The sequence below is a fragment of the Barbus barbus genome (assembly GCF_936440315.1).
Source record: "Barbus barbus genome assembly, chromosome: 5".
NCBI classification, from domain to species: Eukaryota; Metazoa; Chordata; class Actinopteri; order Cypriniformes; family Cyprinidae; genus Barbus; species Barbus barbus.
The window spans coordinates 35,299,753-35,316,424 of record NC_136733.1 but is presented as its reverse complement, the minus strand read 5'-3'; the positions used below and the strand labels follow the sequence as shown (position 1 = coordinate 35,316,424).

Sequence of the window (16,672 nt, the reverse complement as noted above, 5' to 3'; positions counted from 1 at the left end):
AATGAAGGTGATTTTGAATTGGACAGGCTGTAGTTAAAGAAAATACCTTTTAAAAGATGAGAGGAGGAAGTTAAACTGCCGGAGAAACAGATCAGAAGAAACAAACAGAAAACGTCAATATAAAAGAGACGGAAGCATTGACTGGAATATTAAGAACAGTCACATCAGAGACAGACGACATGAGCCACACATAAAGAGGGAAATGTGTTCCTGTAAGCAGGTTGTACCTTCTAAGTGGTGGCGGGACATATACTTGAGTGCCTCATCCAATAGGATGACAGGAATTGAGATCTTGAGGACCACGATCCATTGGTAATAATGCAGTGGAGTTACTTGGAAGATCAGCTGTGGAACACAAAACGAGAAATGAGAGGTCTGAAAAAGAGAGAACAATGTAGCTCTCGCTCCATATTTTCTGTAAACACCATGCATCGGAGCAAAAACATCATTATAATAATTGATTCTGCAACACACACAATTTAAAAACAGTAAACTGATGTCCTGTTCTATTTCTGATGTATTTCAAGACAAATGGATTTGTAATGGTCACTGTATTGCTTTTATGAAACCCATTCAATGTAACTATGAGAATGATGATGATAATAATAGTAGTAGTATTCAAATATTTCATTAAGCCAATAAAGAAATATAAAACAATAATAATTCCATTGTACTGTACAATAAAAATGTACATACTAACAATAATATTAATTTTAGGTAACACTTTATTTTAAGGTGTCCTTGTCACACATTACATATACTTACTATTGTAATAACAATTAATTTTGCATAATTACATGCAAGTAATCCTAAACCAAACCCTAATCCAAAACCTAATCATATAGTAGGTACATGTAGTTAATTAATATTACTCAGTACTTACACATTACACTGTAACAAGGAATTATAATCACAAGAAAAGGAAAATCACAGGGAGACTTTACTTTTGTTGACAATATATTTATAAACAACTCTCATTACAAATTTGTGAAAATGGTAGGTGCATGTTGCATTTTGAAGCGCAGCACAAAACACAGTGCTGCGCTTCAAGCACTGAAGCCAGGAGCTTTTGTTGTTGTTGTGGTTTCTGTGTTTCTGCATTTACACGATCCACATAAAACAAAAGAAGTTGCATTTGGAATGCCATGGGGCTACAGTAAGTAAGAGCACATACACATAGAAACGCATTTAGCTGTATATGTAAAAATGTTGTATCGTATTGGCATTTCTGTGAGCCCGAAACTGCTATTTTTTGAAACCGGGTCCCAGAGTGGATAAATCTAAAAACGACAGCCTCATGTTTTCGTGTTTACAGTCAATCCATATATTTTGAGAAAAAATATCATCACCCCACATCTCGCAAGGTTTATGTGCATGCTTCAAGTTCTTCTCCGTTTTTAGTGTAACTCTGTGGCAGAATTACAGTACCACATACTGGTCTGGCATGTATACTACATCGTTTTGAGTTGTTTTCGGTGTTTTCGTGTGTACGCAGGTGCTTCTTGAGATGACGCCGTGTTTACGGAATTGTTTTTTTTTAAAACAAGGAAAAAAAGATCACATTGGGAAAGCTCTGACTTCGTGTGGATGAGCCCTAAATGTAGTAAATGGTTGTTTAAATAAGTAAATGATTAAAATTTTTTAGTGAACCATCTCTTTAAAAACTTTATTTTGCAATGCGGTAGAAAACTATTTTCTGTGAATGTGCGAGACTTCCAATTCAGATAAATAACTAGAAAAATAGAGAGCAGCCAATGGTAAAACTATCCATGCTACAAATTAGTGCGTTTAAGATTATGGTTATAAATTGAAATAATGTGTTAAATACCAGATTGCATTAAAGAGCAGCATAAAAGACAATTTTTGTAATTTTAGCTGTTTTTGTACAGCTAAAAGACCTGGAAGCTAATGATACTGAAAGCCTTACACATTCAAGTTACAGTTCGCTGCACTTGCTCTTGCATTACAAATAAGGTGAATAATGACACAGAAAAGAGAGATGTTCCTGTATATATCACTCACCGGTAGAGGCTCCACATACAGGATGAGGAAGTGTAGAGACATGGAAAGGATTATGGCCCCCAGCAGCCATATATTCACCCAGGGTGGCATTCTCAGCAGAGACTGATTCTCTGACAGGCTGTAAGAGAGAAGAATCGGAGGCCTTGGGTCTTAGATGACTTATTTATGTTACCAAGTAGTCCTTTAAGGTATGCTCACATTAAAAATGACAAAGAGAAGAATGGAAGTAGCACAAAAGACATTTAAGCCTACTATTTTTTAAGAAAATGAACTCAAGAGCTGTCACAGACCCAGCACAGCTCCATCGAGCTCATGAGACATCTGAAAGGTGTTTTACAGTAACTACTTAGACGGAATGAAAGAACACAGTTGATGTAGTGCTATCACCATGGCAGCAGGTCTTACCTGTTGAGAGCGTTGAACATCTCTATGGTAACAAGCACAGAAAGAGCCATGGTGGTGGGGTAACGTGACTCAAAGACCTCACAGTCAATACCCTGAAACATGGGGTTTTCTTCTGTACACTGCATAAAGTGCCGCTACAGACAAGAAAAAGACAGTTTAGAGTCAATGTGGAGCAGTATCAAGAGCATCACAAGCCATCTTGAGTATCTTCAAGTGTTTGTTTTCTAAGTGGCATAATTCTTAATAAAACAGAAAGGCTGTGCTTTAGTGCATATAATATATTTGCCATATCAGATGCAAGAGCAGTAAGACAGGAAATCATTTGACCCACTGATGGCAGTATTTTGTGACCTTTGAGGGACCGATGTGATATCAGAAAAAGCAGCTGTGTAGATCATCCTGTGAGATCTGAACTCCCTGACACTGAACAGCTGTCTTTAATTTAAAATATTCCGACAAAAAACTCAGACAACAGTTTAAACTTATTATTGTGGCATGAATCCGTGGTGGAGCGGTTTATTCCAAAACAATCACAATCCTTTCGAAGAAAACAATATCATTGTGTCACGTGCTGGTTTCCATTTAGTTCCGTTTTGTCCTTATTTGGTATTTCCTGTCCTTATTTAGTTAATTATCATCCAGTTCACCTGTCTTGAATTAATCACCGTGTTTCCTCATTAGTTTGTGTTCTTTATAAGCCTTGAATTCAGTAATCTTCTTCTTCGTGTCTTAAAGTTATGTCTATGCTGTTTACTCTGTTGTTGAATACGTTTGTACCATTAAAGAACCCGACTACTCTGAATCCCTCGTCTTCCTGCCTTCCTGGATCAGCATCATGTAACAGAAGACACAACCAAAGCTGAAGATGAGGATGCTGAGATTAGTTCCCCGCAAGGTTGGCCCAGGGAACATCAGCCAACCGCCGCCCGCAGCGATGTTTGTGCCGCCGCCCGCAGCGATGTTTATGCCGCCGCCCGTGGCTCTCCCAGACTTGCCGCCGTTCGCAGCCCACGCTAGCCGCTGTCAAAGGATATGGCAAAGCCGCAAACGGACGCTCACGAGCCTTTGGGGGTACTAGTAGTGTATGAGGGGATGTCTTGGACTCCAAAGCACACTCGACAGCGCCCTCCTGTGCCCGCTCCTCGTCAGCATTCCCCAGTGCCTGCTTCTCCAGGGCCAGTCCCTCCTGTGCAAGTGCTGACAGAACGCCCCCAGGAATCCGCGCTGCCCGAGCGCCCCCAAAAGTCCACGCTGTCCGAGCGCTCTCAAGTGTCTGCTCTGTCCAAGTGCCCCCAAGAGCCTGCTCCTCGCAAGTGCCCTCCTTCGTCTCAGCTGGTCCCGTCCAGCTCTCCTTCGTCTCCGCTGGTCCCATCCAGTTCCCCGTCGTCTCTGCTGGTCCCGTCCAGCTCCTCGCTACCTGAGCGCCCCCAAGAGTCCACGCTTCCAGAGCACCCCCAAGAGTCCGCGCTTCCAGAGCACCCCCAAAAGTCTGCGCTTCCAGAGCACCCCCAAGAGTCTGTGCTTCCAGAGCACCCCCAAGAGTCCACGCTTCCAGAGCGCCCCCAAGAGTCCACGCTTCCCAAGCGCTCCTCCAGAGCGCCCTCCAGTAACCGCGCCTCCAGAGCGCCCCACAGAGCCCGTTCCTCCTGAATGGCTCCCAGAGGGGAACTTCCCCAAGAAAAAATATGGCCATAGCCATGGCCTCCCGAGTTCCCGGATCCGCCATGGCTCCTGGAGTCCCCTGACCCGCAATGGCTCCCGGAGTCCCCTGACCCGCCCTGGAGGCTTCCTTGTCTCCTCCCTGTCCTGGCTCTGCTCCAGCCTCCAGGGGGGCGGTATCTGTCACGTGTCGGTTTCCATTTAGTTCCGTTTTGTCCTTATTTGGTATTTCCTGTGCTTGTTTAGTTAATTATCATCCAGTTCACCTGTCTTGTATTAATCATCTTGTTTCCTCATTAGTTTGTGTTCTTTATAAGCCTTGAGTTCAGTAATCTTCTTCTTCGTGTCTTAAAGTTATGCTGATGTTGTATATGTTGTTTTTGAACACCTTTATACCATTAAAAAGCCTGATTGCACAGAACCCCTCGTCTACCTGTACTCCTTGGGGACAACTCGTAACACATTGGGATTTCTTTAACTTTAGAATGCAGCTATAATACTGTATGACTCTATAATACTTTCTTGTAAACATTTTGCATGTATTGTATTGTTAACATTTTGTATATACATTTACTCGCATTTCCACTATGTAGTGCATGTCCCCATTATGTACACTGCCTCTCAAAAGTTTGGGGGTCAGAAAGATTTTTTATTTATTTAAATAAATTAATAATTGTATTCAGCAATGGTGCATTACATTGATCAAAAGTTACAATAAATTACACAATTACACACCCCAAAAAAAAGAAAAGAAAAATGAAAATTTTGTCATGACTAACCCTCATGTCATTTCAAACCCTTAAGACTTTCATTCATCTTCGGAAAACAAATAAAATATGTTTTTGATGAAATCTGATAGCTTTCTGACCCTCCATAGACAGCAAGGGAACTACCACATTCATGACATCAGTGGTTGAGATGAGAAGAAATAATTTAATAAAGTTTTTTTTTTTTTTTCTTTGTGCACAAAAAGTATTCTCGTTGCTTCATAAAGTTATGGTTGAACCACTGACGTCACATGGACTATTTTAATGATGTCCTTACTATCTTTCTGGACCTTAAAAATGGTAGTTGCGTTGCTGTCTATAGAGGGTCAGAAAGCTCTCGGATTTCATCAAAAATATCTTAATTTGTGTTCCGAAGAAGAACAAAGGTCTTAATGGTTTAGAATGAAATGTGTGTAATTGAGGGTGTGTAATTAATGACAGAATTTTTATTTTTGGGTAAACTAACCCTTTAAATGCTGTTCTTTTGAACTTTCTATTTATTAAAGAATCTTGAAACATTAAGCACCACAACCAATTTCAACATTGATAATAATAAGAAATGTTTCTTGAGCACCAAATCAGCAAATCAGAATTGACTGCTGAAGGATCATGAGATACTGAAGACTGGAGTAATGGCTGCTTACTGACTCCAAACCTTTGGCATCCTTTTAATTTTATATTAATAAAGTTATTATTTTAGCTTGTTGTGCCTGCGCTCATTTAGAACATATTTCAAAAAGTCTGGTGTATCATTTTACAGAAATACTTCTTAAATTAACTCAAGCAAAACTGTACTTCATAAGAGAAATGATCCTATTAATTAAAATTAAACACTGTTTATTTTAAATCACTGTTGACTCACCAGCTGATAAAAAGACACTTGTGGCCCATCCTCATCAAACAAATACCACCAGGTGGCAGCGCTGACAGTGCCTAGACCCACGTATCCTAGAAAAACAAGAGTACAATAACTCCAGTGTGGTTTGATGCTTCATCGAGCTGACTTGCAGTTTTCAGGGAAGAACTGTAAGAGAACTTAAAGTGGCAAAAAGTGTCAATAACATTCGATTCTATAACCAAGATACTGGACTAACCTCCAATGGCCAGGTATCTGAAGAAGAGCCAGCCGGAGATGAGAGGCTCCTTAGGGTTTCTGGGGGGCTTGTCCATGATGTCTAAATCAGGGGGGTTGAAGCCCAGGGCAGTGGCTGGCAGACCATCCGTCACCAGGTTCACCCACAACAACTGGACGGGGATCAAAGCCTCAGGTAGCCCAACGATGGCTGTCAGGAAAATACTGCGATGGGGGAAAATAAGGAACCCACGTGAGTGTAAATGTGGACTGGAATCTGAGGCACTACACCAATCAGGCTTTCACTCACCACACCACCTCTCCCACATTGGAGGAAATGAGGTAACGGATAAACTGCTTCATGTTGTTGTAGATGGCTCGTCCCTCTTCCACTGCGGCCACAATGGTGGAGAAGTTATCATCTGAGAGCACCATCTCGGAAGCTGACTTGGCTACAGCTGTGCCTGAGCCCATAGCGATGCCAATTTCAGCCTTTTTTAAGGCAGGGGCGTCATTAACGCCATCTCCAGTCTGAAATTGAGATGGGAAGAAACAGAGTGAAGGATAAGGGTTAATAAACACTAACAGGCTTTCCACACAGCACTTAACATTCGGCCCTTCTAAGCCCCACCTCTGAACCATAATTGACTTGCTCGATGAACTGAATTGTGCCATTTTATCAGACAACCATTTGCTGTTTTCTAAAGAAAAAAAAAAAACATGGAAAAAGTTCTGCATGTTTGATAATTTCTGTAAAATTCAATTAAATCAATACAATGAAGCCCTTAGTTGTTTTTTTCACATCTTAAAACAAACCTACATGCTAAGGATTAAATAGCAGTAGGAACACACTATCATTTAAAAGTTTAGGGTCATTTTTCTTAAGATATTAATACTTTTTTTTTTCCACCAAGGATGCATTAAACTAATTAAGGACAACAGTAACAGACATTTACAAAAAACAATTATAAAATAAATGCTGTTCTTTTGAACTTTATATATTTATATTTATATAAAATAATAAATTTTTTACAGTAAATTTAAACTTCTATAACTGTTTAATACTTTAATTTTATTAAATTATACTTTTACTATTATTAAACTTCTGTAATGATCCAAAAGTAAATATTTGCTCTTTGGTAAATGCTTATTACAGGCTGGGAATTAAACAGGGGTCAAGTAGAGGATGAGGAAATCTTTTTTTAATGTTCTATAAGAAGCAAAGCAGCCTCTGTCGTGCACACTGATGTCTGGGAAATACCTCAAGCCCCCAAATGACAAACAGACACATGCATATAGGCTTTCCTGTAGCTCAAATAGTAGAGCATGGCACTAGCAACACCAAGGTCGTGGGTTCGATTCCCAGGGAAAGCAAGAGCTGATAAAAAAATAAAAAATAAATGTAAAAACTGTAACTTGAATGCAATGTAAGTCGCTTTGGATAAAAGCGTCTGCTAAATGCATAAATGTAAATGTAAATGCATAAAACAGAGCTGGAGACGACAGAGCACTGACATGCTCTCATAACTCCAGCAGGGAAAATCAGCATAAAAGACTAGGCTGTCTATCTCTGAGAGATGTAGGTGCTGCAGAATATTACATTATTGCTAAGAGACTGAAGAATAGAATCAGAGACTTCATCCGTCATATAATCCTCTCAGCTCTCTTGATTGTATAATTGCCACCTTCAACTCAAATTAACAGCACAACTGTGACAACTACGATGACATGCTGTATTTAAAGTTATTCATTCTTGGTAATGAAGCATATTTTCTTTTACTCAAACCATAGCAACTGGATTATACAATAATATCAATGTTAAATGTAAGGATAATACTCCATAGATTTGATCATGTTACAATACAATATAATTAAAAAAAGAACTTTCAGCCCAAACGTTTTGCACATCTGCTAATAGTGGGTGAATTAAGAAACCTTACTGGCGGTAAAAGTGAATTTACATACGTAAGGGCCAGATTTAAAGATTAAAATAGATTTGAATGATTTAAATCAATTAATATGTTGCAGCTCTTAGTAACCAACTAACTACTACCTTTCACTTTTTTCAAGTAAATTTTTACTAGATAGTTGTTGGCGTTCATTTCAGACCCTCTTTTGGCATTCCAACAGTTTTTAGGAACTTTCATAGAACCAGCCACTAACCACTATATCTCACCATCGCTGTGATCTCATCAAAGGACTGCAGATAACCAACGATCTTTGACTTGTGTGCAGGCTCGACACGGGCAAAACACCGTGCCCTTTTGACAGCTTCTCGTTGGACCTCTGGAGTCAGGTCATCGAACTCCCTGCCCGTGTAGGCTCTTCCTTCCACATCTTCATCCTCATTGAAAATTCCAATGCGTCTGCAGATGGCCACGGCGGTGCCTTTGTTGTCCCCAGTGATCATGATGACACGTATACCAGCCTTACTGCACAGCTTTATTGAGCCAATCACCTCCTTTCTGGGCGGGTCCAACATCCCCACACAGCCAACGAAGGTGAGATTTGACTAAACAGGTAATCAGAGTATGCATGTTATTTAGAAAATGCTTGTAAAAAATCCACGTAAAAATGGATGCATTTAATGGCATTAAACAACAAAACCATACCAGAAGATGAAGCGGTACAAACAAACATCATACATTACCATTAGAAAAAATATCTTATTTCATTCATTTGTGTTTACTGGATTTATGATAGCAATCTACATACAATTGTACCTGTTTTGGTGGATTAGGGGTAGGGGGTGTTACAAAACATGTATTGTTTGCCCATTGAAGAAAAAAAGTATGAATCATAAAGAAAATAAATAAAAATATTGCTTTTAATAACTGTAATAATTGACAATTGTATGTATGTATATATATATATATATATTAGTGCTATCAAACGATTAAATCGCATCCAAAATAAAAGTTTGTTTACATAATGTGTATATTCATTATGTATAAATACAAACACATGCATGTATATATTTAAGAAAAATATGTTATGTTTACAAATTAAATATATTTATTTATAATATAAAATATAAGAATATATAATTGTATAAACGTAAATATTTTCAAAATATATACTTTATGTGTGTGTATTTATATATATAAATATATATAATAAATAAATATATACAGTACACATACAGTAAATATATAAAGTAAACAAAAACTTTTATTTTGGATGTGAATACACAGCAAATTGAATAAAAAAGATAACTGGTAAAAATATTGCCCGGAACATGGACAGATAAAGTTGTAACTCTCTCACCTCGTACTCTGAGAACTTGGCAGCGTTTTCCAGGTCCATTTTGTCTTCAAGAGGGGGAGAGTCTCGTGTGGCCAAAGCCAAGCAGCGCAGTGTGTCCCTGCCTGTCCCCCAGTCTCTAATAGTGCTCATCAGCTCCTCCTTTGCCACCATGGTCAACGGGACACGGTTTTTACCGACACGCACAAACTGACAACGGTCAATCACACTCTCTGGAGCACCCTACATACAAAATGAATGAAAGGAGAAGCAAGTATGATGCATACAGTTAAGTTTACTGAAGGTATTAATAGATGGTCTATGTTTTCAGATGTGTGTTTAAGTACCTTGACAAACATCTTGCTCTGAGAGTTCGAGCCATTGGGAGTGCAGTACACAGACATGGACTTCCTGTCTCTGGAAAACTCCAGTGTGAATTTTTTCTGCATCAGCTTTTTGATAATCTAAGGGAAAGGAGCAAAAAATGGGAGATAGAGAGAGAAAGAATGTGGGATGTTAGATCAAACAAAGGTGAAACACTGCTGTCATTGTGTGTGTGTGTTGGCAAAGATGTAATTTTCAGCTGTTTTCTAGGGTTGCCTTCAGACAGCAGTCACAGCACTGTTTGTATTCAGCTATCAAGCCCAGGTGGTTGAAGAGGAGTTCACACACAGGCTCTATGTAACTCTGAGTCTTCTCCAAAACAAAGTGTTTAGCCTTGAATAAATATCGACATTCAAATGTTAAAGATTAGATTATTGGATTAAATTATGTTTTAGAGGTCAGTTGTTCAGACAACCAATCGCTGGGCTCAACAATAAGGCATCGCTGCTTTACATGCAAAGTTATTGTAATGTTATAGGTGTATAATTTATACATTTTCAGTTTAATTAAACTTAACATTTAATGAAAAATAAACACTACCGTTGAAAAGTTTTGGGGTTGGCTGGTGTTTGAAAGAAGTCTCTTATGCTCACAAAGAATAAACAAGAGAACTTTAAAAGTGCTATTAGGCAGCAGTGTTGGGAGTAACGGCGTTTAAGTATAACGGCGTTACTAACGGCGTTATTTTTTCATTAACGGAGTAATCTAATTAATTACTTTTCCCATCGTTGCAACGCCGTTATCGTTACTGAGAATGTAAAGTGGCGCGTTACTACAATTTGGTTGAATAAAGCGCGAGGAGGTGTCAGGCTTTGGCTACACATCAGCTGCCTGGAGAGAGCAGTGGTGGGGATGATGACACCATTGCAAATGCGATGATGATTGGCTGGGTGGGCGGATGCCCTGCTCACGCTCTCTCATTGCACGCTCTTACTACCACTAAACACACAAGACCGCGACAATGGCGACAAGCCAGGGAAATTCAAAGGTAGCGTTTTCTAACTGTAAGTACCAGCACTACTTCTCACTCATGGAAATTAAAGGCAAGAATGTGTATGTAACATGCACACTATGCCCAGGGAAAAAAAACGTTATCCACGTCTGCATCAAGTAACTCAAATCTAATGAAGCACCTTACATCAACCCATGCGAATATGACACTTGTTGCTGCTGCAGCTGCTAACCCAAGTCCAAATGTAGAATTTTATTATTATTAAATGTAGAATGTGTGAATATTATTTTATTTTCAATATTTAATTTTGTTACTTTACGGAATATTTAAGAGTAGGATAGTGTTCTGTTGTTTACATTTGTGTGTCTTAATTTTGCACTTGAATTTTATTTTCAATATTTATTTTCTATATGGTTTTATTTCTATGCATCATATGGCAGGCTGCAATCTGTTGAGTTCAAATAAATACCAAATGCTCTAAAATACTGTATATAGTGTTTTTATTCTTCAATCAGTTAATATAAACGTTAAAGATGTTATAGAACGTAACAGCGTTATAGAACATAAAAAATAACGCCACAGTTACTTTGCTGAGTAACTAATTACTTTTACAGTGTGGTAACTGAGTTACTAACTCAATTACTTTTTGGGAGAAGTAATTTGTAACTGTAACTAATTACTTTTTTAAAGTAAGATGACCAACACTGTTAGGCAGATAGAATGGGACAATCTATTATTGGGTATTGATTATGAGGAAGAAAATTGATTATGTAAATGTTTACAAAAAGATTAGAAAATATTATTTCTGACTATACCTGTAAATTTAATCATAGAAAGAAAAAGAATATGGTCCCATGGATAAATGTAGACATTTTGAATTTGATGAAAAAAAGGGATCATGCTTTAAAAACCTCTCTTAAAACTAAATTGAGTAATGATAGATATCGATTTACGATGTTAAGCAACTCTGTGGTAAAGAAATTATGAAAAGCCTTTTTTCCTCACTATGATAGAAAAAGCAGGAGGCAATCCTAGAATCATTTGGAATCAGTTAAAAAAAATTAACAGGGCAACAAAATCAAGATAAGAAAATTCTAGAAGTTAAAGTAAAGGGGAAATCAATAAACAATCCAGTTGAGGTGGTAGAGACTTTTAATCATTATTTTGTTGATTCCGTAGAAACAATTACTCGTTGTTTTCCGCCTGCGTATACTAATGTATTTCCAGTTGCAACAGTGGAGCCTGTCTTTAGAATAAGGCCTGTTAGTGACTCTGATGTTATGAGAATAATTAGATCTCTTAAATCATCTAGAGCAAAAGATAAATATGGCATGGATGTTGTTATGCTCAAAGAGTCTAGTTTTACCCTAATTAAACCTATTAACCTATTAACACTAGGGACAAAATTGTAGACCTGCACAAGGCTGGGATGGGCTACAGGACAATAGGCAAACAGCTTGGTGAGAAGGCAACAACTGTTGGTGCAATTATTAGAAAATGGAAGAAATTCAAGATGACTGTCAGTCTCCCTCGGACTGGGGCTCCATGTAAGGTCTCGCCTCGTGGAGTATCAATGATCCTGAGAAAGGTGAGGGATCAGCCTAGAACTACACGGGAGGACCTGGTCAATGACCTGAAGAGAGCTGGGGGATGGGGCCATGTATCGTGAGATTTTGGGCAACAACCTCCTTCCCTCAGTAAGAGCATTGAAGATGGGTCGTGGCTGGGTCTTCCAGCATGACAATGACCCCAAACACACAGCAAGTGCAACTAAGGAGTGGCTCCATAAGAAGTATTTCAAGGTCCTGGAGTGGCCTAGCCAGTCTCCAGACCTGAACCCGATAGAAAATCTATGGAGGGAGTTGAAACTCCGTGTTGCCCAGCGACAGCCCCAAAACCTGAAAGATCTGGAGAAGACCTGTATGGAGGAGTGGGCCAAAAGCCCTGCTGCAGTGTGTGCAAACCTGGTCAAGAACTACAGGAAACGTCTGACCTCTGTAATTGTAAACAAAGGTTTCTGTACCAAATATTAAGTTCTATTTTTCTATTGTATCAAATACTTATTTCATGCAATAAAATGGAAATTATTCAAAAATAATACAATGATTTTCTGGATTTTTTTTATATATTCTGTCTCTCACAGTTGAGGTGATGATGAAAATTACAGATCTCTACATTCTTTGTGGGAAAACTTGAAAAATTGGCATTGTATCAAAATACTAATTTGCCCCACTGTACATCAACTGGTGTTCCGCAAGAATCGATCTTGGGTCCAATGCTTTTTGCTATGTATATAAATGATTTTCATCTTGCATGTCCTGGCATTAATATGCAAATTTATCTGGAATGACACAAGTTGCAAATGAACTTACGAATTCTATGGTTAATGTGTCGGCAAATGTAAAGGTAAATGTGTCCAAAACAGTATGTATGTTTTCTCTAAGTCTAACAGTATTATTAAAGAGCCGGATGTTTACGTGTCAGGGGTGAGGCTGCAGATAGTGCCTCAATATAAATATCTGGGAATACTGATTGATTCTAAACTTACATTTAAAGCTCAATTTAAAAAGGTTTGTAAGCAGGTTAAGTTTAATCTCTATAATTATAAATTTATTAAAGATTACATGTCATTAGAGGCAGCTAAGATGTATATGTATTCTATGGTTATTTCTCACATGACTTACTGTTTAACCACCTCGCCTCAGGTGACTCTAAAACCATTTTTTTTTTTCCTTTTACAAACATACACAAAGTATTCGATAAGAAATCGGTACATTATCATCATTGTCCAATACTGAAAAAAAATTGTTAATTTGGGAAAACATGATTAAGTATGCAAATGTATGCTTGATGTATAAAATTATTTATGGTTTATCTTCTCCCCCTCTTGGTAAGTTAGTTCGTATTAGAAGAGGCACATTAAGAGGAGACTGTATCATACCGCTTAGACAATGTAATTTTAGTCAGTCTACTTTTTCTGTCAAAGCTGCACGAGAATGGAATACTATTCCGACAACTATAAGAGATCTAGACACATATGCTTTATTTAGGGTTCAGTTGAAGAATTGGTTAATTATAACTCAGATTTGTCAACACTAGAATTTTATATCTGCTAGCTATACTATTATTGTCTCTTGTTTGCTTTGTTTTTAATTGATCTTATTGTTTTCAATAAACCACTAAATGATTTGTATTGTGTAATTATTACATTTTCTAGAATGTATTTTAATAAAATTTTCTTTAGGGTAACTTGTAACATCTTGTCTAGGGACTACGGATGAAAAATATCCTTTGGCTAATTCTGGTAAATTTACAGGAATGTTTTATTAATGTGCAATATCCCTGTCAACTTAATAAAAAAAAGCTCAATCTTATGCGTTTATTTGATCACAAGAAAAACAGCAAACACTGAAATATTATTACAATTCAAAACAACCTTTTTCTATTTGAATATATTTTAAAATGTTATTTATTCCTGTGAAAGGAAAGCTGAATTTTTAGTAGCCATTTCTCCAGATGAACAGAACTGTCTCTTCTGACCAATTTAATGTCTCTTTGCTGAATAAAAGTATTACTCCTGCCCCCCCCCAAAAAATATCTTACTGACCCCAAACAGTAGTGTACATGTTTCTAGCATAAATAAATGAATAAACAAACAAACAATGTATTAAAAAGTGAAAAATGTTTATCCCCCATGCATTCCTGTTGTGTATTCACACAAAAACAATCCAATCCAAATATGCAGGACAAAAATTCAGGCAAATTGAGGCAAGGGAATTAATTTGCCACTAGGTGGAAACCACCTCCTGCACATGAGAACAGAGCATTTATGCGGCCCTACCTACAGTACTGTATATCATGCTCTGTCTCTGGTTGCTGCCTCTGTCCATGACTCTCTTTAATATCAGGATCAGTACTCAGTTCTACAGATGCATGTGTGAGAAAACCAGTGTCTCTTCTTCCCAGCTCCCCTGAGAACAACATGACGTAACTCCTCAGTAGGGTTCCTGTGTTATCTATCTTCCAAACCAAAGCTTTATTAAAAAAAAAACATTTAACCCCCTCTTTAAATCCATCAATTGTGCCCATCCAACTATCGGTCATCTATCACTATCTGTCTGAAAGTCTGCCACCAATGCGTATTGACACAAGTTCAGTATAGACGCTTTCGGTTTCAAAGGCCAGTGAAATTTTGGATCGGAGTGGAAAGTTTAGCTAACCTCTTCATAAACTCGCCTGGTTATCTAAATATTATTCTTTGCCTCTGGGAGTCTGTGTCACAAGAGTTGTTTTTTTTGGAGAGGAGAAGGATTGTGGGGTCAGTAGAATAAAGACAGCGGTGCTGGTCATTCACTCTTTCAGAGAAAAATGGTTCCCATGAGGAAAAGGAAAAGACGGAACAGGACTAGCCCACTGTTCCCAGTCTCCCTAATGCAGCAGTGTGGGACATGTGACTGGTTTCTATAAACATCTACAAGTGTGCACAAACATCAAGCTTTTTTCTCAGTCTTTCTCTAACTACTGACTTGAACTAACAACCCATTAAACATGGCTTGCACAAGGTGCATGCAGTAGGTTTCTTGATGTTGTTGTTTTATCCCAGTGGTCTTCCTAAATATACACTGTGAAGACACTGTGTCATCTCATTTATTTTAAATGTCCTGTCTAGCACCACTGGGCAGCTCTCATATTTCTTCTGAAGCCTCATTCATCTATCCCTCTATTTATCGTTTTTCACCTCTTCCCGTTATGTTCTCTTTTATTGCTGTCTGTCTATCCCTTCTTACCAAGTTGCATGCTGAAGCTCGGTCCACTTTGCTGAGTCCGGAGAGATCAGTTTTAAACACGTTCATCTTCTCCACCAGAGTCGTGAGCGCAGTTTCTGTGGCCTCGCCCACTTTCTCGTACACTCCTTTGGCCTGCGGGACAGTATAAGCACAAAAGTGCGTAAACATTCAGTGCCCTATTAGCCCAAATAACATGAAACATACAGCACTTGCACAATCACTTAAAACAGAAGCCTGGAGTAATGCACTCACTACAGAAATGATTGTTACAGTCCACTTTAAATATCACAAGGAAGCAGTGGAGCATGAGAATGTGTAACAAAGAAATCTAACCTCATCTAATTCTAGTAAGTGCAGCAACAAAGCATGTCCTATTATAATATTTTAAAGTTATTTCTAAATAGGGTCTCAACAAATCAGTTGATTTCCATGACTTTTCCAGTCGTTCTTGATTACTGAATGAGGATTCAATAGGATTCATGACTGAATGAGAAAAAATGACAAGGTTTTGATTCTTAGGTAAAAAAAAAAAAAACTGATAAACTTTATGCCTTCAATGCAAATGAATTGGAAAATGTATGCACATTACCGAGGTTTAAGGGCAATAAAAAGTTTTAATGTGTTTGTAAGAAGCTGTCATTTATGAGATCAAAACAATCAAATAATCAGTAAAAACAGTTTATATAATATTGTGAAATACAATTACAGTTTTGTTATATAACTGGAAGCAACATTATCAAAAATGTCCTGAGATTTGAATGCGGCAGTGCTTGGAAGGTGCATTTCTTAAAGACTAATTTCTAACCTGTGAAATATTTTAGTATACATGTATATTTGCAATAGAAATTTTCATTCTATTTATGCATTCATAGAAATATCTTTATTTTCACGACCATTCCAAAACTGTAAAATCACAATTTTAAAATAACATATTTCCTGGTTTCCCATGACCGTGGGAACCCTGTATGTAACTACTGTATAAAGGCTGCACCTAAAAATCATAAACAGTGGCTGAGTGTGTTTTATAAAAAAGATGGCTCCTGTGGTAACGTCCATAATGGTTTATTAGATCTCTAAAGTTCACAGTTCACTCTAAGGATTCTCTGTGGAAATATTTGCATTATTCCAGGAAGCAGGCTACTATGGTGGTGGAACATGACATTTAATTAGGTAGTGATTATTTTTATAAAACGGATAGTTCCGGTCCTTGATTCACGTGGTTGAGCCATGTTCAAAGCTGTTGTAAATTACACTACAAACCTACACCTTTGTTTACTTTGTGTGTTGTTTGGCAACCACTTTGTTCCAACCATAGGTTCCAACCGCAACTGTTTCTGAGGAACTACATTGTTTGGTGGAAGAATACTGTTTTTACTAATAT

The 16,672-nt window shown here is 37.9% G+C and overlaps 2 protein-coding genes across 3 annotated transcripts in view; both read right to left on the bottom strand.

The window, feature by feature from the left end:
* The window catches only part of LOC306869966 (sarcoplasmic/endoplasmic reticulum calcium ATPase 1-like), a 69,350-nt gene that overhangs the window by 3,010 nt on the left and 49,668 nt on the right, over nucleotides 1–16,672 (bottom strand). Inside the window, exons 11-21 of one of the 2 annotated variants that reach the window (XM_079416947.1) lie at nucleotides 15,292–15,423; nucleotides 9,516–9,632; nucleotides 9,193–9,411; nucleotides 8,102–8,437; nucleotides 6,236–6,456; nucleotides 5,948–6,150; nucleotides 5,716–5,801; nucleotides 2,428–2,561; nucleotides 2,023–2,140; nucleotides 228–345; nucleotides 47–75 (exon numbers count right to left, since the gene is read on the bottom strand). In XM_079416947.1, the coding sequence (XP_079273073.1) occupies nucleotides 71–75; nucleotides 228–345; nucleotides 2,023–2,140; nucleotides 2,428–2,561; nucleotides 5,716–5,801; nucleotides 5,948–6,150; nucleotides 6,236–6,456; nucleotides 8,102–8,437; nucleotides 9,193–9,411; nucleotides 9,516–9,632; nucleotides 15,292–15,423 (1,689 nt within the window). In that variant the 3' untranslated portion in view covers nucleotides 47–70. The remainder of the gene's footprint in view (nucleotides 1–46; nucleotides 76–227; nucleotides 346–2,022; nucleotides 2,141–2,427; nucleotides 2,562–5,715; nucleotides 5,802–5,947; nucleotides 6,151–6,235; nucleotides 6,457–8,101; nucleotides 8,438–9,192; nucleotides 9,412–9,515; nucleotides 9,633–15,291; nucleotides 15,424–16,672) is intronic. The other variant, XM_079416946.1, reaches the window with a different exon arrangement.
* Nucleotides 1–16,672, bottom strand: part of LOC306869969 (CCN family member 1-like) — a 1,026,947-nt gene that overhangs the window by 989,351 nt on the left and 20,924 nt on the right. The gene's annotated exons all lie outside the window — the stretch shown is intronic.